Source organism: Diplotaxodon limnothrissa, linkage group LG6, assembly GCF_057381915.1.
Source record: "Diplotaxodon limnothrissa isolate DT_005_m linkage group LG6, D_limnothrissa_male_GT1.1, whole genome shotgun sequence".
Lineage (NCBI taxonomy): Eukaryota > Metazoa > Chordata > Actinopteri > Cichliformes > Cichlidae > Diplotaxodon > Diplotaxodon limnothrissa.
The window spans coordinates 41,439,838-41,462,302 of record NC_140601.1 but is presented as its reverse complement, the minus strand read 5'-3'; the positions used below and the strand labels follow the sequence as shown (position 1 = coordinate 41,462,302).

Genomic DNA, 22,465 nt, shown 5'->3' with positions numbered 1-22,465 from the left:
AGGCGAGGGTGTATGCTGTCGGCCTTTACAGGAAACAGGTGCTGCCAGTTGTTTGTTATCGATCCGTCGAGATCAAATATGTGAATTTCTTTAAAGCTTGTCGTTGAAAAAGGAAGCGCTAAGCACTCTTTGAGTAAAAACATTTCTCTTAGCTTTAGTGCTCGATACGCTGAATAAATCTGAATATCTGAAACCACAAAACTGCTGAATGTCCATTAAGATCTCAGAAGAACAACTCAGCAACTCATTTTATTTTGAACACATTCATCAGTTTGAAGAAAGAACACACGACCGAAAGAAAAAAAACATAAGCAAATATGACAAATTAAGGTATAATCCACTCCATTCTGTTTTCCTCAATTCAATTTTTCAGAATATACATTTTCAAATTCCACAGACTCCTGCTCACACCAACATATCTCTGTATCACACTGTAATTATTCATTATGTAAATAAATACACAAAAACTGAAAGCAAAGATTGGTTTTGCAGCCTAAATGCAAATTTTATCATGAGTTCGTTTATCACCGTGCTGCTGCAGTAACAAGCTGCAGTGTGAGGAGTTCCTCAGCTGTAGCACAGGCTGTGCATGCAGACTGTGTCCAGTGTTAATGAAAGAAAGGCTGCAGGAGAGAGCAGGAGGACTGCCGGGCTCGTTTCCTGCGAACAGGAGCGTGAACACAGGAATCTTCCCTTTGACAAAATTAATTAATTAAAAAATAATAATAATAACAGAGTTCAATCATATGAATAAACAGAAAACATACAAGCTTGAAATCCATCATTATTTAACTCCATCAGCTCAGTTTTTTTCAGGCGCACTATGGCCTCTACCATTTATTTTTTTTGGGAGCCAGAAGTGACCACATCTGGATGAGAGAGTGGAGTGACAAGCTACAGCTACTTTATTTAATGTGCATCAATAAACTGATGGATTCAGATATCTGCCAATTCATGCAAATGACAGACTTAAAAAAGTACAAGAATTTCCCCCAAAGCTGAAACACCGACTTCCTGGACCATGATTGGTACGACTGCACAGCGAGTCGTGTTTGTTAGAGAAACGCATTCAAAAATGCGCCAAAAGGAACCAACACCACAAAGAGTTCCAGTCAGGAACTCCAGTTAGCTGACGCGATGATAGTTAGCGATAGCAGCTTCAGCTCTTTTCAAAGAGGCCACACCCCTAATAATGCAAACTTTAGGCCTTAATGTGATATAAACAAGTGAAATTCACTTTGTGTACAGTTGTTCTGTAAGGGGAAACTGGCCATGGAGACCTAAACCGTGTTTTTGTTGCAGGCTGTAAACGGATATTTTAACATGGGCGTCTGTGGGGACTGACTCACTGCTGGAGCCTCTGGTGGACATTAGAGGAACTGCACGTTGTGGTGCTTCCATGTTAATTTCCCTGGGCTACTTTTTTTTTTAATAAGACCACAAATTTTCAGTGCAGCAGCTTTGAGGTAGTGCTAACATGATAACAGTGCTCAGCATTCTTACCTGATCGCTGCAAAAATAACAGAACCGTGGCTGATAGTAGTGCACAAGCCAAAGTGCTGGATATATTTATCTATAGTGGCACTCAGTCATAGACTGTATATAAAGATCGATGTACCTTTTGGGTACAAAAAGTAAAGCCTTAAATCTGCATCCCTTTTATTGTCCAGTAGGGGGCGACTCCTGTGGCTGTGGAAAGACGTCTGATTGTGTAAAAGTCCACGTCTGTCTCACCCGAGCTCTTTTGCAAACTCTTTGCCGATGAGTTTACGGCCACACGCGCTTGTTTTAAATTCATTGAAAGAACGTGACGCTACTTTTGTGAACACACAGAGTCCAGAAGGACGACGGAGCGTACGAGCCTACAGCCGCCCTCAGTCTCTCCCTCCCCACTCTCTCAGATAGCAACAGCAAAGCGTGAGGCAGGACTTTGCTAACCAGTGGGTCACATCACAATACAGAATCAAAAAGTTATCAAACACTGAGCAGTTCATCCTGAGATGGAAGTTATTTTACCTCAAAACCTCAAATGTGAATCTCGTGGTGAGATTAGAGCAGAAACAACGAAACATTAGAGTCAGTAAGAGTCATCCTCTGATAATCACAAAAGTCTGTACAAAACAGATACTGTCACTCAGCTAAGACGCGCTTGAGAAGACGAGGAGGTAGAAAATCTTTAGTATTCATCCTCCACTCAGCATGCATGGCACTGACATAGAAAACTGGGTTAGTGAAGATGCTGGAAATACAGCAATAACTTCATGGTATCTACATTTATTCATATGATAACTTTCAAAAGCATATGCTGATGTAACGCTGATCACTTTAGCTTTTTAGAAGGTGCAAAGGAAAATTTACAGCTGGTGAAATACATTCGACTCTGCGGTAAACCAGGCTGAAGTGTTAAAGTGAATCAACGATCCAGAAAACAAATACATCAAGTCTGTTAGGCGTCCACCTGTATACCTTACTGGAGTAGGACGATAGTTTAAAGTGGACTTATTCTGCTCCATAGTTATTTATTCTTGGACTCTACCAGAGTAGCTTTGCATGATTCACAGTTCAAAATAATCCTTATCTTTTTGTGGGCCTTTGTTCAGCCTCTGAGTTCATCCTCCCCCTTTAAGGGTGACTTTATTCTAATTGGTCTGAACACCAGCTGGGCGGGGCTTTTATAATATGACCATATTAGGTATATCCCGTGTCTGTGACATGAAGCGTAGAAAGAACTGTGTGAAACTTTTTCACACTTAGATGATGTTTGGTACAATAATTCACCATTTTAAGAGTTTATAGATATAACAGAGCAGAGTAGGTCCAGTTTAAAGCTCTCCATTTATTTTCCTAATTTGTTTGAAATATTTGCGCTTGCAGTTCCTGCTCGGCTGCTTTAAAGAGCTGTCTGAGCTCCTTAAAGGTACTTTTTATACGTTTCCCAACACGGGGGCGGCATTTAATCTGTGCTTGTTATGTTAATGACTTCCCTGGTGACTCACTTCACCAACTCGTGGTACAGACTGGCTTATATGAAGGTACAGCCCATCCTTTGTTTAGCTTCAGCTGATCTCTCTAACACCAGCTTTGGACATCGACTCAGCGCGTGTTTACACTTACAAAGCTTTAAAATAAGTAGCGTTAATGCTCACGCAGGTTTGTCATTTTCCTGATGTCCCGTTATTTCAAAGAAAAGAGGGAAATCAAACAGCTGTAACATCAGATGAACATGTAACTTGTGTGATCCCCTCCGGTGCTGAATTACTGTTTTTCTGAGCACGACAGGCAAAAACACCTTTTATTACAATTCATATGTAAAAATATTTTGTTCAGTTAACCCAAAAATATTATTTTTATACAAGGTTTTTGTCGTCTGAGAGCACCATGTTTAGCACACTGCTTCCACTGTACATTGCACTGACTGCTAAGCTCTTATTTTCTGATGATTGGTTACGACCTTCCCGGCAAACCAAATAAATAAAGCACTTCACCCTACTGCGGTGAGATACGAGGACAGTATGTGTGTGAACACCTTTGGCAGTGAACATGAAGCTGCTCAGAAAGACTCGGAGACATTCACAAACACATCATCTCATGTCTGACCCGCCCCAATCCTACGGCTTTGGCCTGAAGTTACCAACCTGCTGCCTCGACGATGGCTGAAGGTCAATTTCTACCTTCGATCATGTGATCGTTCATCAGCCCGCTAATTAAAACGTCAGCCTGTGATAGCCGACCTCTTCGCCCAAACTCTGATGAACTAATTAAAAGCTGATTACCTAATTAAACCCCCCAAAACTTTATATCCCAGCTTCCCTTTGCTGAGATCACACCGGCGGTCATACAAGACGGTAAACTCTGTTACCATCAGTCATTTAGCCGACCTTGTTGAGGAGAATTAGTGGCTATTGAGCTCTTTCCAGTGGGACTTTTGTTTCCCAGAGATTAGTGGCACAGCGTGACAGAAATACAGTTGCAGATATACCGAGGCTGTAAACTAAAGCTTTGAAAAGAATGAGAAATAAATAAAAGTGCTGGACAGTAGCAGCAGCACTGTATCCGAATATATATATATTTTAAATGTGAGGTGAGATGAAAGTTAAAAATGAAACAAAAACGCAAACTGAAGGCTTCCCATGGATGATTTTGGCTTCTCGGGAGCCTCGTAGTTAAAGAAAAACCACAACACTCCAAATCGTGTTCCTCAGCACGACTAAACTACATGTTAATCTGACCAAGGCTCGTTCTTTGAGGAGCTCCTCCTCATCTCCGATGTCCTTTCAGCTTCTTGTTCCTCGCAGGGGTTTTGATTGGCTGACTGGCGGCTCCGTTTTCCTTCGGCATCGGAGCTGCCGCTGTCGGTGGAGACATCGGAGAGAAAGGGTCTGGCTCTCCGTCGAGGCTGGACTTGAACGGCCCAGCGGGGGAAAATTTTAAAGGACTGAAAGAAAAGAAAAAAAATAATGGTCAAGTTATTATTAACATGAGAGCAGGAAGGATAAACAAGCTTATTTTGGATGATCTCCCAAAGTTTGCAAGAATTCATTCCTCTAATTCTTCCCAGTGGGAGGATTTGCACTCTTCTGAGCTGGACTGCAGCTCTCACACTGTCCGACTCTTACCCTGTAATCTTGTAATTTCAGTGTCAGTGGCACTGTACTTCACTTTCTCTCATGTCAGTTCACAGCTGCCTATCTTGGCTAGGACAACAGAGACGTTTATTCTCAAGACTCTTACTTTCCTGGTTTAAAAAGTTCCCAGGGGCCAGTGCTGGCCTACCAAAGGATCCGATAATGCAACCCAAATGTTTCATAAAAATGTGTCTTTGTTCCCGGTGTGGTGATGGACACATTTGGAAAACTAAAAATATCTCAGACTAGTTTAAATAAAAGTCCTGCAGAGTACATGTAGTGACTGTAGACTCAGTTAACATGAAAAAACTTAAAGAAATTCACTTTCAACATCTCAGGCTGAAGAACTTTCAGCTTAAAAATTAAATAAGTAAACATGTTGGCTATAGTCAAAGTCCTTTTAGAAAGAAGTCCCAGCACCGCATACTGAAACGCTTCCAGGCAGATATTCTGGAGCTCAGTCACAACTAGGGATTGAGCTGTGAGGACCATGAACTAAAGTTTTTGGACCGTTTCTCTTGAATACAGACTCACAGAAGTGTCTTTCTTTGCGTTACCTGATGGGCGTGCGTGGGCTGCTGTTGTGTCGGCGTACGTTTCTCGCTCGGGGTTCGAATGAGAAGCCTTCCTTTAGACTCTCGAGGACCGATGGAGCCACGTATGTGAAACCCTAAAAACAGCAGACGAGCGAAGAGCCTTTGACTATCTGAGGCTTCATTATGTAGCGGACAGAAAAGAAGTCTGATGAGGAGGATAATCTCACAGCGAAGGCGAGCTCTGCGCTGTGGCTGAGCGAAGTATCATCCGGACTGTCCACGGGCGTCTGTCTGGTAAACCTGGTGTCAAACTGGCTCACGTCCTCATCCGACTGCTGCACATACGCAGAGAGAAAAGAATGAGCAATTAATAAAAGGTATAAGTTGGTGTGAAGGTAAGACAAAGGCATCGAGCGGTCTGGGAACATCAAAGAGAAACACGCAGCAGGAGGTAGATGGGAAGAGAAGTTAATTTAAAGAAAAAAGGGAGTAGAGACTGCTGAATCAACTCCTCTGGCTTTGAATAAATAAAAGGAATAGATTAACTTGAATAAGAAACAGTGCCCTACCAGCTGTGGCTTATACGGCGGCTCCAGTCTCTTATGCAGCAGCTCGTCCCAGTTAACGTGTTTAAAGAAGGCGTGTTTCTGTAAAGTAACAAAAGAACCCGTTCTTAGATTCTTGTGTTCTCGGGGGAACGCCACGAGTTCAGCTCCCTTTTGTTTTAAAGCGTCTGCTTTGGTTTAGCAGTGTGGAATATTCCCATCATATGAGCCGTGATCAGAGGTGTGGCCCTTAATCTAAAACCACATCTCATTTAAATGGAATCATTTTGACCTCTACATCTTTGACCCACGTCAAGTGTCTTTGATTTCAATCTACACTTATTTTTCCCTGCACATCTTGTACCAGCACATCTTTGCTTTACATGTATTCACACACACAGTCTGATTCAGAGAAAACACTGTACATCAGATTGATTTCCGTACAGATTTAGTCTAAACGATGAACAGTCTGCAGGTATTTCAGAGCGTTTCCTGTGTTGTAGCTCACACAGGAAGCATCACAGTTAGTTACCTGGATGTCAGCACAGTCTGCTTTACTGGAGCCAAGTCTTTGGGCTGGGTTTTTCTTCAACAGCTGAAAAACAGATAAGAGTGGGGCGTGTCACCATGCAGGGAGATAACTGTGTGTCTAAAACCCTGAGCCTGAAATAATTACTCAAACACGTTTTCAGGTTTTACTCTTTCTAACCTCTACATTCATATAACACCAAATCACAACAGCAGTTACCTCAAGGAGCTTTGTAATGTAAGGCAAAGACTCTACAGCAACGTTCACTTATAAGAAAACATTTTCATTCAATGCTAGCAGTTATTATGTGAAGAACAAACAACTTTAATGTAAAATTAACTGATTTTGAGCAACTTGTGACTGAAAGTATTTGTCAGATAATTAGCATGACTTTTCAAAACTTTTCCAGCCACAAAAATCTGGCTTTTGCAGGTTTTTTGACTAAAATCACTGAAACTAAAGTCATTCATTTGGTCCCTTTGCAAAGTTTTTATGTTGCTTTAAGGTGTCAGATGACCAGATGAAGGAGAACGGTGGAAGAAACGTCCACTGAAAGTATCTGTGCAGAAGAAAACCCAAGCAAAACATCCGGGTGCTGCGTACAAAACAAAGTTTTGTGAAAGTTAAAGGTGAACTTCACTAATGACCTGGACTCAAAACTTTTACGATAAATATATATAAAGTTAAATGTTCCAGAGAAAAATCTGGACATGTTTAAAACCATCTGCTTACTGAATGTTCCCTGGACTGTTTCCTACATTGATTTTATTTTGGCACAGAAAGGAGAGCGCTACACTGAGATGTGTGACTGGGAAGGGCAGTAAAGTCTCCACCGCACGCTGAGAAGACGGACAGCCAGCTTCTCTTGGCAGACGTGAAGGAGGGAGGCTGCTGGCAGGAGGCGAGCCCCGACTAATTCTTAAGAATCATTGATCTGACACCGAATCCACGAACAGCAATTACTCATATGTGTACAAACCAGACCAGGAGCCACGATGCATTATTTTAAAAAAGCAAAAATAACTGGGCTGAAAAACATTTGAAACCCACTCCAAGTGGCACAATCTAAAGCCAAAACCTTGCTTTTCTTTAGCATGATTTATTTGTGTAACCAACTGGGAGTTGATGAGATACCAGTTTAAAAACTGTGAAGGGACAGAAACGAGTTTGCTACCCTGGATGTTTGATGTGTTTTCTCTTAGTTCACTGGAGAAAACTTCAAAAAGTACATTTAAGCTTTAAAATGCACAGAAGGACAAGCACAGCTGCACCGTGTTTCATGTCACTTTGTGCTACGCACCTTTTTGACGAGGTCTCTGGCATCGATTGTCAGGTACGGCGGCAGGTTGAGTTTACACTTCAAGATCTTATCGATGGTCTTCTTCCTGTTTTCCGCCGTGAACGGAGGCTGAAAACAGAGTACGGGATTCAGTCAGCGGTTACTAACAAGACATTAAAACTGCTTGTTAATCGATTCTGTGGGCACAGAAGTCACTCCATCCCAGCCTGACCCTAAATGCAGCAGGGTGGCTAAACTGAGGAAGAACAGGGGAGCCCACTGGTGGGAAATAACACTGCAACTGTCAGCCTGCACCACCAGTTTGGCCTCCTGTGACTTTTTCCTCGTTTGATGTGGAATTCAAGTTTACATGTTGCTGTTCTGACATACTGGTGGATTTTTTTCCTGGACCAGTACGGCCCTCTGTAGGAAAACTAGGGGAGCACAACTGATCTGAACAGCAAACACAAGGAGTCTGAGATCCTGCATTTTTTGTTACTTCTGAACATTTGATGAACAAAAATGTCTGACTGTCTCGTCACAGTCCAAATGCTCACCATCAAGATGTCACTGCTTAATAACCGGACTTCCAAGAAGCTGAGGACAAATTTAAATCAGGTACAGGCTCATCGTCTCGCGCACTTCTGGACCGTTTTCAGCTCGGCTGCTATTTTCAGAGCTTCTACTGGAAGTGCTGTTCTTGCACTTGTGCCTCCACATTGTGCATGCTGTGCTAAAACAGAGATCCTTTAACTTGATTTTCATTTTCTGGGAAGTGGATGATGTCACGGTGAGCCAAATCAGAGGAAGAGCTCAAGTGATGAGTTGTTATTTGCATGTGCTGGCACAAGATGGCAAGGTTGAGGCCATTTCCTCTGAATGCTGATGCATCAGGACGTGCTCACAGGCTCAACTGATGGTGCACAACCTCATGAATGCGAGGGAACAAAAGCACGAGTAGACTCCTGGTCTCGCTCCTCCTCGCTCCCGGAAACTGTGGACAGTTCAACTGAAAACAGCTCGGTCGTATCCAGAGAGCCAGCCGTTATCACAAAATTCAGGTGAACCTGAAACAAGTTTATTTTTGCTCTCTGCAGAGGTCATCGCAGGACTTCTGATGATTGATTGAAAACCTGCAGCTGCACTGAAAGCTGACTGAAACATATGAGGAGATGACTGTGAATCTGGGAAGCCTGTTCTTTGAACCTTCTGATCATATTTATACTGCTGCTGCTGACAGGCAGTTGAGACGTAGCTCCAGCAATCCAAGTTTTGTGGACAGAGGCGTGAATCCATCGCTTGTAGAAATTCTCTGTCCAACCACCACTTTGTTTTTAATAACCATTTTAGCTGAAGTATTGTGGAGCTGAGGAAATAAATATTCTCCCTTAGGGTGTTTGGAGCACACACTTGATTTACTACTTTCACTCTTAAATAAAATACCTTGACTAGAAAATCCGATGTTGTGAAATAGATTTCAGCCTTCATCTTTGTAAAGCAAAACTTTAAGAAACGGCCTGAAGGCTCCACAGAAACAAACTGAAACTGCAGGAAGGAGCATGAAAACCTCGAGGCTCTCTGGATGGTCAGTAAAAGCTCTTCTTTGACCTGCCGCTCTTTTTCCAAACCACCATCTATCGCCCTAAACTAAAAAAAGAAAAATGATTGCAGATACTAGCCACAGGGGGCAGTCTTTTATTCTGTTAGGCTGCAGCAACCACTTCTTCATAAAAAGAGAAGCAAGCTTCCTCTTTTTGAGGCGAGCTTTCGGAGGAGGTACAGAGAAAAGCCAGCTTAGCCCTACAGCAGCCAATCAGCCTAAAAAACACTCCAGGCTCCAGCTTACCGATCCAGTCATCATATCGTACATGAGCGCCCCGAGGCTCCACCAGTCCACCGCTCTGTTGTGACCCGACCTGGTCAGGATCTCTGGAGCCCTGCAAGAAAACAGGCAAACACAAAGTGAGGGAGTGAACGTTTTTGTGATGGGTTATAAAGCCGAAGCCTCGGAGTCTGTAACGTTTAGGTGTGTGTGTTACCCACATGTACTCGATGGTGCCGCAGAAGGTGTGTGTGACGGATCCATCGTGAATCGATTCTTTGCAGAGCCCAAAGTCAGTCAGCTTGATGTGTCCTTAAATAGAAAACCAAACTGAAGCACTCAGATGAGGCATAAACGACTCCCTGAGGTACAATTACATCCTGTTTAGAATTCAAGACATTTGCCTCTTTTCTCCACCTTCATTCAAAATGATGCCTGCAGTACCGCTAGTGTCCACTTGAGGCACGCTTTAAAACCAAGTTAGTTAAAATATGAGACTGTGCAGGAGAAATAAACACATTTACAGGCAGCTATAAGAAATGAGACCCTCTATGGAGAGTTTCCAACTTAATACAATTTCAGCAGTTTTGTTATGAAGTGTTAAAGCTTGAATAATTCCTCCTGTCAGTCAAACATAACTCTTAGACTGACAGGTGCATCTGAGCTTGCTAGAGTCCCTGAACTCTGCATCACAGTTGTGCTGTTAGAGCATTTTTAAAGCATTTATCTGCATAATAATATGACTGCTGTGCAGTTATTGTACTAACAGCGGCTCCAAGAAATCTGTGCCCCACATTTCTACATTTTTCTGCATTTTGTGCATTCTCAGGCAAACTTGTGCTCTCACCTTGGTGATTGAGCATGATGTTTTCAGGTTTCAGGTCCCGATAAATAATCCCGTTAGAGTGGAGGTGACCGAGGGCCAGAGTGATCTCTCCGAGATAGAAGCTAAGCATACACAACATTTTCATTAAACATTACTTAAACAGTGAACCGTTTTCAGCATCATTAACAAAACGCACATACCAGGCAGTGTCCTCCATGAAGATGCCTTCCTTCTCCAGCTGCATGAACAACTCTCCTCCTGAGGATAAACAGCAGAACACATGGATGAGACAGAGTTCACATAATGTCAGAACAGCGTGGTATGATAACAAATATCAGAGGCTGGATTTTCAGTCACATAGATTTTGTTTGACATGTATTTTGGGTGCAGGTTAAGAATATTTCTACATGCATATCGTGTCTCCAATCCGTAAAATGCCTTTGACAAAAGGACCTGACGGGTAAGTCAGGGTAAAGATGTGTTGCCCCACAGCTGGATGTTGCCTCCAGCTTACCGCTCAGACACTCCAGGATGAGGTAGAGTTTTCCTCCAGTCTGGAAGGCGTACAGCAGATCTACGATGAACGGGTGCCTCACCGTCTCCAGGATCTCTCGCTCTGCTCGCGTATGGGCCGTGTCTTTAGCGTTGCACACTATCTTTGCCTGCAGGAGACAAAGAGTGGAAGGGGGGGCTTGATATAATGACGACAGAGACAAACTAAAAAATGAAAAGTGTGCAATGCGAGGAAGGAGAAACAGCATCCAGGATCCGTCCACGTACCTTTTTCAGGACCTTCATGGCAAAAATTCTCCCTGTCTGAGCCCCTTGAACCTTCCTCACTTGGAAAACCTGCAGAGAAAGAAAAGCAGCAGGATGCTGTACGACTGTGGTTGCATCAGGTGGGACGTTTTAAAATTCAAATCTGAAAAATCAAGGCAGATTTTGAAGATTTGGTTGATGGAATTCCCCCAAGAGTATGATCACAGATTAGACTACCTAGTAATGTATAGAGAGGTAATAAAAGGTAACAGGGACCAGTAAAACTCTGATCTACTGTTATCAAGAAGGAATACATAAAACCAAAAGTCTGTGCTGAAGAAACATGCTACTTAAAGAAGTGTCACATGTGCGCACACAGACACACTTTGCCATAAGCTCCTTTTCCCAGCACAGTAAGAAGCTCAAAGCAGTCCGGTCCGACTCTCTCACGGTCCCTGTTGACACTTTCACTGGTCAGCTCCACCTCCTCCGTCTGGGCACTAGGCAGAGGAGAAAATAACCAGTATGGGTACTGGCATCAGCAGTTATTATTTATTTATGTTTTATATGCACTGTTAAACCTGCCTTACTTTTCTGGTTCTGGGACAGTGAAGTCACACACATCATCCTACAGACAGGGAGAAAGAAGACAAACAGGGTTAAATGGAGCTGCAATATTTCAAAGGTACTTTTAATCGAAATGAGGGCTGCATAAAAGGAGCTGATAGTCAAGAATTTCAGATTATAGACTTTTGAAATGGATGACTCCTGCTGCCTTCTGGACCAAACTTCACACCTTCTAAGACGAACTAAAACTGAAAAATAGCAGCTGTGTCAAACAAGCCTGTGTATTGTATTGGAGAGATATCAGCTGAAGTTAAAATAGGGCCGGGTATGTAATGCCATGTAGCACCACAAGATGGTGAAAAGGTCCAACAACAACAACAACACACAACATTCTTCAGAGCTGTGACACAGCAGCAAAATAATAAGGAATAATAAAACTTTAAAGCTTTTTTAGCAACACCCCTTTTAAAGTGGCTGTCTTCTGATTGGCTCCCCTGTGCAAACAGAAGTTTTGGGTACCTGGTGAGTTAGATTCTATGAGATGGCCAACCCATCGAGTTGTCCCCTTTCTATAAGAGCATACAAAGCCCAAAGCAGAAGGACAGGAAATAGCCATGCTCCCAGTTTACTATAAAAGGGTTAGTTTTTCAGAATAAAACTCTAGTTAGTCAATTCAAAAGAATGCATTACTTTCCAAACAAAGCCTTCAGTGACTCACACAAAGTTATTGGGATGATTGTGTCAGGAGTTTCAAAATAAAAGCCCCTAGTTATAGTACTTTCTTTTAATCTCGTCATTTAAATTTCAGAATATATTAAAAAAGGTAAACCTGCTTTACAAATCTGTGATCTTCTTTCAACATTTTATGCAAAAAGTATATCATTTTCTGTCACTTCCTGTTTACCCTACATGTGGCACTTCATATTTTGTCATTATTTCACAATTTGTATGTTTATAGTATTTACAGAAGACAAAGTAAAGAAAAACAGCATTTATCAAAACTTAACAATACATTTACACAACATAAATAAACTATCGTATAAAAACATGATCATTTTTCACATTGTTCTCATTTGGCTTGGCTATAATGAGCATTTAATGCAGACCTCTGTGTCACTGATGTCCTCAGTCTCCAAGTCGATGTCGAACACTCCTGCCATCCTGAAACAAAGACGGTGCAGTCAGACAGTCTGCTGTGTTTCAATTCACTTTACTTACAAACACGGGAACATTTTTGCAGAATGTGAAAACTACACTTTGCTGCAAATTCATAACTGGAAATTTATGTAGGATACTGGTTTGTACAGAAATCAGGTTTACATACTTTTATATTTGGGAAGAAAACAAAATGCAATGTTCTGTGACTCTGCAGAACATAAATAAATGTATTTATTCATTCATTAATGAGGATGTGACTTCCTAACAGCAGCACTGGGAGCCGTCCAGAGGTGCATAACCAGACGAACATGAAGGGCAGATTAGACTAAATTAATCAGATCTAAAATCTAAAAATGACACTATGCAAAACAAAATAACCCGATGGAAACTTTAAATGATTTTAAATATCAATAAAACATTGTAATTCACTCAGCAGTGCTTTTGTTGCTGTTATTACACTGCCAATCCCAGGTTGGATATCCACACGTTTATTAATGAATGTTCTGCTATACCAGGTGCCCAAATAGGAAAGGTTAACAGCCAAAATGCAGCTTCATTTCAAAGGTTTCTGAAAATGTGCTTGTTCAGCGTGTAACTCAAACACAGCATCAGCTGAGTCAGTTCAAACACATCTTCAGACTGTGAGCGCACTCCAAATTTAACCAACTGGACCACAACACACCGGAACCACAAAACCCAGCATGTTTTACCAGCTGATAATTAAGGAGAGAACAGAAGTTATCTCCAGCCTCGTCTCACTCTGCTGCAGCTGATTGGCTGTAACACCAAGCCGTGTGTGAATAACCGCAAAAGATACTGAACCAAACAAACATTAGCTGAGGCTCCACCGAGCAAAACACGGCCCGGCTAAGTGAACGCTTACGACGCGGCTGATCTTCAGTTTAAACCCGTTAAATGTGACACGTGAATTCTGTCTTATTTTACTCGATCTACGAAGCCTCGGCGTGAAAAAAAAAAACAGGGACGGAGCTCATTCACTTCCCACGTTAGCCGAAACAAATAAACGTGTTACCGTGACAGAAGCGCTGAGCTTTCCCTGAGATGATTTTAGTCCCACAGATGGTCTTTTAGAGTCTTTAAAGTGTCACTAACTTCATTTAATTGTCAGTGCGGTGACACGTCAGGCTGCGAGCAGGTTTGACAGGCTAAATAAAAACACCGAGAACAGGCTAAAGCTAACTAGCCTCACCTGGGGACGCTCCGTCATCCGGCGGACGCTCGGTTTTCTCTGTACGGTGATTTTCTCTCTTCAAGCAGCTTTATGCACAACCAGCGGTGGCTGTCATTGCTTTGTCAGATTTTACTGACCTGGACAAACAACCACAGAGAGCTGTTTGGGTTCCTCTCATACGCCGCGCTACTCTTCTTCTACTGCTTATTGAGTGTATGACCGGTGTGTTACTAACCCGCCTTTACTGCCATCTACAGGACTGGAGTTTCGTAGCAGCAGGAAATCAAAATGCGAAAAACAATAATTGTTTTTCATGTTTAGCCTGTCTGAGTAGCTCAGAAACTGCTGATCTGCTGGGATATTCCCACACAAACATCTCTAGGGTTTACAGATAATGCTCTGACAGGAAAAAAATATCCAGTGAGTGGTACTTCTCGTGGAGAAACTACCTTGATGATTGTTTTGAATTAATGGGAAGGCGAGAGTTACTCAAATAACCACTCATTGCAATCAAGAACACCTCTCAAAGCATAGCAGATCAAGCCTTCATGCAGATGAGCTACAAAAGCAAGTGTCCACCTGAGGTGACACTTTAGTCAGCTAAGATCAGGAAACTGCAATTTCCCAAAACTATAAAATAGAAGACAAGGGGGGGAAAGGTTACCGGGTCTAATGACTCTGGATTTCTACTGCCACATTCAGATATCGGGATCAGATTTGTAAACAACATGAAAGCATCACTCCATCCTGCCTTGTATCAGCAGGTCAGGCTGCTGGTGGCGTGATGGTGTGGGGGATACTGCTTGGCACATGTTGGGCCCCTTAGTACCAACTGACTGGTGTTTAAACTCCACAGTCTACCCAATTACTGTTGCTGACCATGGTCTTTATGATCGCATTGTACCCATCCTCTCATGGCTGCTTCCAACGGGAGATTCATAACATGGAGGAACAGCTGACAAATATGCAATGACTGTGTGATGCTGTCATGTCAGTGTGGGCCAAAATTTCTTAGGAATGGTTCCAGCACCTTGTTGAATCAGTGCCATGACAAATTAATTCTGCTCTGGAGGAAAAAGAGGGCTAAGTTGGTACTAGCAAGTTGTACCTAATAAAGTGGCTGTGGAGCGTACACGTGCCTGTCTTCAGTTAGTCAATTCAAAAGAATGCATCTGTGCCTTTTTAGTGGTAACAGTGTTTTGTGCTGTGAATGTTTTGTACTTTTCATAGTAATTAGAATACTACTATAGCAAAGATAAGGGGTTTGAAATATCAGCAACTGGACTGTTTTGTTTACTTTTTTAAATTAAAGTTTTTGATTTTATTGTAATTTGTTGGTGATTATGCCAGAATTAGTACAGTATAGTACATTTAGCATGTGAGTTTGAAATGTCTGTTTCTTCTCTTCGTCCTCATGTATTTATTGTTCAGCTGCAGTTTTGTCTGTCATCATTTGGGTTTCCACAAAGTGACCCATTTGTTTCTGAGCCACAGGTTTCCTGAGAGGATCACAAACAACTGTCAAAAATGGGGAAAGAAGTTACCTGAGAATCACCTTCATCCAGTTTTACCCAGTTGTTGGTCATTTATCAGTCATTTCAGTAGCAGTGTCAAACTTGTGACCTTGTGGTGAAATGCAATTTTCCAGCTTGGGTGTAGTGTGGGCAAAATCCGTTAACGTGTTTCCTAGTATTAATCAAGCTGTGTTTGTTTTGGAAGAAGTAACGGACCAGGATCATCTGAACACTGACATTTTGAACTTACTTTTAATTTTTTTAGTCAAATTAAATTAATTAGCAAGCAAATGACATATGGGTGCAGGGAGGTGGCGAGTAATCATCGTGGGCTTTTGTTATTTTAGATTTGGGGTTCCTGTTTTGTTTTCATTGTGAATCTATTCGTGTGAGGCTTCAATATCAAAGCACTACTGATGCCAAGTTTTCATTTTTGTAAGGTTAAGGTTCTGGTTCCCATTTTTTGAATCCTCTCATATTTTAGTCTCATGGCATTTCCCTGCCTGTTCCTCCCTGTTTGTCTTGTTTCCCCGTTTCTGTTATGTTTACTGTAAATCTTCAGTCAATCACTCTTTATTCATACAGCACCTTTAAAACAGGTGGTGCAGATCAGTGAGACACACCACAGGATGAGCACCTAAAATAATTGCAATCGCAGACCGTGGTAGCATTTTTAGGTTACCTGGAAAGACTGTGGTTGTTCACTTCCTCTGCAGGGTCTGATTGTGGGCTACTGAACTTAGATCACAAGAAAATAGATTTAAGAAGAAAAAAACGAAAAATCTAGAATTAAAATACATTTTTTAAAAGTAAGATCCATCATAAAACTTATATGATCAGTAAGTTGCAATGAGAGACACAAAAAATGTAAAAAACAAACAAACAGTGAAACCGAAATATTTGTTTCATTGGAGAAAGTAAATAAGAAATAAGGTAAATAATGTTTTTCAAGTCAAAACTCAGTCAAAAGTTGGGATGACGCAGTTTTATGTTTGAAGACTGAATCACTTCCAGCTGCTCTCACATCTGCAGAGATACATGGTAAACATTTTCTCTCCAAAGGTTTTCGTCCTGACTCAGAGGACCTGATGGGTTCACGGTCGAGTCCTGCTAGATCCAGAAGCACATATTCCTTTCTTGCTCAGAGTTTAGCAACAGTTGTCTGGTTATAGAAGGACGTTTTGGTGACAGATTGATCCGACAAACAGTTAAAATCTGACTCAAAGGGCCCTCCTATGTTTCTTATTTAATGCAAAAAAAATCTGTTCAGCTACATCTTTACATTTTAAAGTTAATCAAACTGGGTCATCAGTGTGAGGCCAAAGTCACATCTAAATGTCTTCTGTTAACTTGAGACCATCTGTTATTTCCTGTACTATCATGTGTGACCCATAACAGGCAAAATAAACCTGCACCAACTAAAAGAAAAATCCCCATATGACCCACTTCCCCATACGATCGGGAAAATCCAAATCCAACCTAACAAAGGTCTGACTGTCATATCAGACCTGTGAAAGAGACACCCCCGCCACCGCGCTGCTCGACCACATGCTCCCCTGTAATGTTTTTAAAAACAAGCTGATCGCTGATCCTTTGGTTAATGTTTGCTTTATGATATTTTCCACCTCAGGTCCTCTCACAGAGGTGACAGTTGTTTTGCTGTTATGTACTCGGGGTTCATGTTCTTAGAATTTCTGCCATTTCTGTGGTTTTAACTTCCCTTTATGTCAGCCTGCTTCTCATGCTCAAACTCCAGTCTTTATTTCAAGATTCACGATTCTTTATTGTCATTATGCACAACAAAACATACAGTTATACTCCCTCACGTGGTGCACAACATTTAATTAACAGATAAATGTAGTGATGTATAAAAAGTATAAAGTCTAAGTAAATATATACATACAGATACATGTACTCATGCCTACATAAGTACACAAAAATAACAAATACATGTATGACTATAAAGGCAAAAGCAATAGGAATGAACATGAGATATTCACAGACTATGAAATGTACACAAAAAACTGATGATTACATGAGAATATGTGTATATCTTAGGATGTAAACATGCAGAATCAAAGTAGAATATTGCAGTTTTTACTTGTGTAGTAACATTTTATTACAATAATTTAGTTCCAAATACGTTACAGAGCAACAAAATACTAATATTTTTTTTAATAGTTTATAACCATTAACAGGTTAAGCAGAACTTAAATGCCAAGTTAGCCATTAATGTCAAGGTCATGTTTCCGGCTGTCCCCGGATCTCCATGCAAGTCTTACAATGGGATGATTGTAAGACTTGCATCAAACTACTGTGGAAAATTCACCTCACAGCAGAAGTGAAAGCAGTTAAAAGTAAGAGAATACAGAAGCAGGCTTTCAGTGGAAACAGCGGCTTGGCAGCTGAAAAGGAAGTGGTCTGTTAGACCCTAACATCATCACCTTCAGGGACACGAAAATAGATACAAGATGAGGTCTCACTGGATTACATCGATTCTTACTGGTGAGTAAGAAAAATGCTTTGTGGGGTATCAAAAGTCTGCTTTAGGAAGGAGGCAAATTTCAATGATACTGATGGAAATTTCACCTTCCAGCAGGTTAAAGTTGTGTCAGATGAACAAACAGATATGAGAGAGGGAGTCATGATGGCATGACATACACTCGATGTGGTTGTACTAACTGTGGTGATGGGAGCAGGACGTTTCATTGTTGTTTTTTGAATATTTTAAATGTTAAAAAGCAAAAAAAGTAAACTACAGAAATGCTCATGAGGAGAAAAGTTCAAATATTTTCATTGAATCAAAGAACTTGGGGTCATCAGGAAGTACTCAGGAGTCAGACTGCACTGCTGCTCGTAACAGAAAACAGCACCCACGATTACACATCAGCAAGCTCCGACTCAGGATACAAGAACTCACAGATATGTTCCACTCAAGTCACAAAAATAACATGACCTCCTCCAGCTGATTCATAGGATATACGTCTCAAAGAGAGAATTGAGCGTCATCTGCATAACATTTTAAATCTACAACATTAATCATCTTAATGATCTTAAAACCCCTTTCCTCGCTTTTAATTGAATTCTGATGCTCTTCTGTGAAGATGGTAGTTCATAGGTGCTTCTCCTCCAAACTGGCTGTGGGTCTGCTGGGAGTATAGGATAAAAGATGCAAATCCAGAAGTGGAAATCCAGGAAACCTGGAGGCTACAACTACTGCCAAGAAAACCTTTCCAGTCTCTGTCCAGTCAAATGAATTTGCTCCAAGTAGACTCTGATTACACACTAACTGCATAAAACTCAATGCACCTGAATACACTTTGAAGACTGAATGCTTAAAAAGCATTAAGGTGTTATGTATTGATTAAACAGCAAAAATATTCTTTTTAACCATTTCGAATGGAAAAAAAAACTCTTTCTGAAAACGAATCTGCTGAGTGCTTCCCATCAGAGCCAATGAGTTCTTTTTTGGATGAACAGACTGTAAATAAATGTGAAATGAGCAACACTTTTACATAACTGTGGATACAGAGAAATATTTTTGAAACACTTCTTCAGAAAATAAAGGAAAATGAGCCGCAGTGTGGTCCAGTTCTGTGAATCTGTGGTTTCCATCCACTGAGTAAGATAATCATTTCAAATGGAAATATTTTTCTGTTAGATGGTTTCTGTGCCAGCAGCCTTGAGTGTATAGTCATAGATTGTGTATGACAGATAAACAGCCGCAGTGATGTCACCCGCTGGTTTGGAATTCGTTTTTAAGCCAAGTTAGCATTTTTGTCACCATCATGTTTGTTTGTTTGGAGACAGATGTGATTGCATTCATAAACTGTATGGATGCACATACAAGCCAATTAGCTGCCGTGTTATTTGTCAGATAATTCAAAGTGACCCAGGCACTAACAGCATAAACTAGCTGTGTGCTGGCTGCAGGTGCAGATTTTTCCACCAGGTTGTAAACCTGTTATTTGTGCTGTGATTTATATATATATAGGAGACACTGGGGACTCACTCAGAGTCTGAGAAAGGTTCAGGTGGACTTTAGACGAGCTGCAGTTTTTCAACATTTTCCCACTGCTTGAGTAAAACTGAATTTTAAGGACACTGCAGAGAGAGATCTCTCTGTGTGGCTCGTTAAAAGTTGGTGTCCCTCTGATCCCCTTCAGAACTGATCACATCTGGGTTCTGGATGCTGCTTGTTCCTGCTGCTGAGGTCCAACACGTCCAGCTGGGTTCAACAGCCAGCGTGGGCTGTAACCTCTCCTATCTTTATGACACAACGTGGCTTAAGCATCACCCAGATAAACCTCCCACCATGATCTTCTCTGCCAGCCTCAAAGAGGGACGACCCATCCAAGGTGACCGATCATCTCACTTAAAAATGTTGGAAACATGCAGAGAGTGTAAGGCTGTGATTTCACTTTGTGAAGCAGGTGACCAGTAACTACCAGTTACTCTTTTTTTAGGGTTTCAGCTCAACAGTCGTTATACAGTGACTTTGGTGAACCGCTCTCTGGCACTGATGATCTCCAGTATCGAGGACAGAGACCTGGGGCTGTACTACTGTATTTCCTACGTAAACTCAGACTTAAAAATTGGGGAAGGAACCAAGCTTCAGGGTAAGAGTAACCTTTAGGTGATATTTCACTGTGAAATTTTTCTTTAGCTCAGAGTCAGTTCTTCCACACAAACTTCCCCTGCAAAGTCCAAGCAGGACAGAAGGTGAGGTTATGTACTTGATGTAAACACAAATTTAATTCAGGAGCTATTTTACAAACCGGGCTGGACATCGAGAAATTATGCAACTTCTAAACGTTTGCTCGGACTCCAGCCTGAACGAGACGGATTCATGAACAGGTTTTTTAGAAAGATGTCGAGTGAAGTGTGGTCTAAAACGGGGGTGTCAGACATGGCCTGGTAGACAGAACTGGTCTGGGAAAGGGTCCAATTCATCCCACTCACTGGCTTCTGAAAATTTCACTTTTTACTGTACTGACGTCAGTGTTACGGCCTTCTTACTAATGACACGACCCATGGAGTGTCAGACTACACCCAAGTAAGAGATAAAGCATTAACCTGATGAACTTCTTTGATTTACAGCTGCATTTCTTTCTAATGTTGTGTAAATCACATTTTTATATTAAGAAGTCTCCGGGAATAAATGTGGAGTTAAACTTGTTCACACTGAAAAAAAGAAAACCAGTCAGAGGTGATGCAGGACTTCATGTCTCAGAACATGTTTCACCCTCGGCTTTATTTTGTCTGTTTGTCATCAGTTTCAGGTTTATCTCGGTTTCTTTTTAATCACTGGTACTGCATGATCACGGGTTTCATCCTCATGATTATGGTACTGGCTGTTTGTGTCACCCACTGGAAAGCTCGGGCGAAGGAGAAGAAGAAGAAGACCGCCATCCGGACCAGATCCTGACATCACCCGTAAATATATGACAAATAGTAGTAATACTTCAACTCCGACACCAACTACACTTTCACAGCTGATAGTTTATGCCCACTATTACATGGATTCAATGTATTAATGTTGCATTTGTATATATACAACCTGTGTGTGTATGTCTGGGTTTTTATTTTGTGTATAAAGTGTAGATTCTTTGTTTTTCTTCCACTTCTTATTTATGGCATTCTTATGTTGGGTTGCTAAATGCACTGTATTTTTTCCTTCAAGTAGTTAAAATGATTTGTTGCTATTTTGCTTATAAATGCAAAACAAAAAGTTAAGTCTTTGTGTATGTTATTATCCATGTTGCTCAGTTATTTAGTTCCCCACATATCTTACAAAGCTATGAACTTCAATACATCTGGAGACACCAAGATAAGGCAACAGGCAGATACTGGAGGTCGTTGGTTTTCTTAGAAATAAACTGAAGTGTATAAGAAATAAATACAAAAATTTCAAAGTTTTAAATTTAAAGTTTTTTAAGTTAAGCTAACAAGTGTAAAGCTGGGGTGGGAGTGGCTGGATGCCATACTGCTTCACAGAGTGAATGGGTTAAACGCAGAGAGGAATTTCCCCACGGTGATCAATAAAGAATACATTATTATTATAAACACACGCCACAGACCGAAAAACGGTGAAGAAGCAAAAACTCTGACGCCCGAACAGGGACTTGAACCCTGGACCCTCAGATTAAAAGTCTGATGCTCTACCGACTGAGCTATCCGGGCTCTGGACGAATTCACATAAATGCTGTATATGACGAGACACGTGCCATATAATTATATTGTTTGTTTGTTTTTTTTAAACTGGTCCGGATCTACGTTAATGGCACAGAGTCGTTTACAGTGTTTATAGCCTTTACAATAGACCCTGTGCACGAGAAAATGCTAACTTCTTGTTTTATGCTAAGGTGCACATAGTCTATTAGCTCTGAAGCGTTTGAAAATACCGGGGAGTAGCTGGCTAGCTCCCTGTTACAAACTGCTACCTTTACTAAACTGTATGCAGCTACAAAATGCAGCAAATACATTTATACAGACGCAGAAATACCACAACAACAACCTTCTCTGATTGTAATTTTTACACTACCTGATTTGTAAACAGAGAATCAGGCTACATTACATTAACAAGAATGAACGAATGACGAAGAACTTCTTCTACAATTCATTATATAAGCACAGAATTCTTTATTTTGATGCGCGTGGCTCTTGTGGTCCTCCATAGGACCAAGGTAGGAATTTTGTTTTGTAATAATTTATTTTGGTTTTCTGGGTCTTAACTTTTAATGAGATGAAAGAAAACGCTAAATTCTAGGGAACCTTGCTGGGTCGTCTAGAAGTGTCCAAGACACTAAACTAAGAATGAAAACAGAAAAGGATTCACAGGCCCCAGCGAGATTTGAACTCGCGACCCCTGGTTTACAAGACCAGTGCTCTAACCCCTGAGCTATGGAGCCTGGGACGAAAGCGAGAGCCGCCAGTATTACCAAAATAGTTAGAGTCAAGTTAGTACAACGGACTTTGCAGGAGTATATCTGTAGAACCAAAGCGCCATTATGTTTTACGACATAATTATTAAGTAAAACAGACATTTTTGAATCCTGGTTACACACGTCATCAGTGGAAGCTAATTGAAACATACATATGAAAAAGTAGAGA

General features: G+C 41.2%; 1 protein-coding gene and 2 non-coding genes across 3 annotated transcripts; all 3 read right to left on the bottom strand.

Annotated features, from left to right (window-relative positions):
- Nucleotides 1-243: 243 nt before the first annotated feature.
- LOC146631266 (ribosomal protein S6 kinase beta-2-like) lies at nucleotides 244-14,030 on the bottom strand. The gene is made up of 16 exons (XM_085355226.1): nucleotides 13,857-14,030; nucleotides 12,595-12,649; nucleotides 11,512-11,549; nucleotides 11,307-11,421; nucleotides 10,943-11,011; nucleotides 10,677-10,824; nucleotides 10,363-10,420; nucleotides 10,184-10,284; nucleotides 9,558-9,648; nucleotides 9,361-9,451; nucleotides 7,536-7,643; nucleotides 6,239-6,301; nucleotides 5,731-5,808; nucleotides 5,389-5,496; nucleotides 5,183-5,295; nucleotides 244-4,435 (listed from the first exon to the last, which is right to left on the bottom strand). The coding sequence occupies exons 2-16, from the start codon at nucleotides 12,646-12,648 to the stop codon at nucleotides 4,258-4,260; spliced, it is 1,413 nt and encodes a 470-aa protein (XP_085211352.1). The 5' UTR covers nucleotide 12,649; nucleotides 13,857-14,030; the 3' UTR covers nucleotides 244-4,257.
- Nucleotides 14,031-21,462: 7,432 nt separating this feature from the next.
- Nucleotides 21,463-21,535, bottom strand: trnak-uuu (transfer RNA lysine (anticodon UUU)). The gene has a single exon. It is a non-coding gene; the product is annotated as a tRNA-Lys (tRNA).
- Nucleotides 21,536-22,190: 655 nt separating this feature from the next.
- trnat-ugu (transfer RNA threonine (anticodon UGU)) lies at nucleotides 22,191-22,263 on the bottom strand. The gene has a single exon. It is a non-coding gene; the product is annotated as a tRNA-Thr (tRNA).
- Nucleotides 22,264-22,465: the final 202 nt, after the last annotated feature.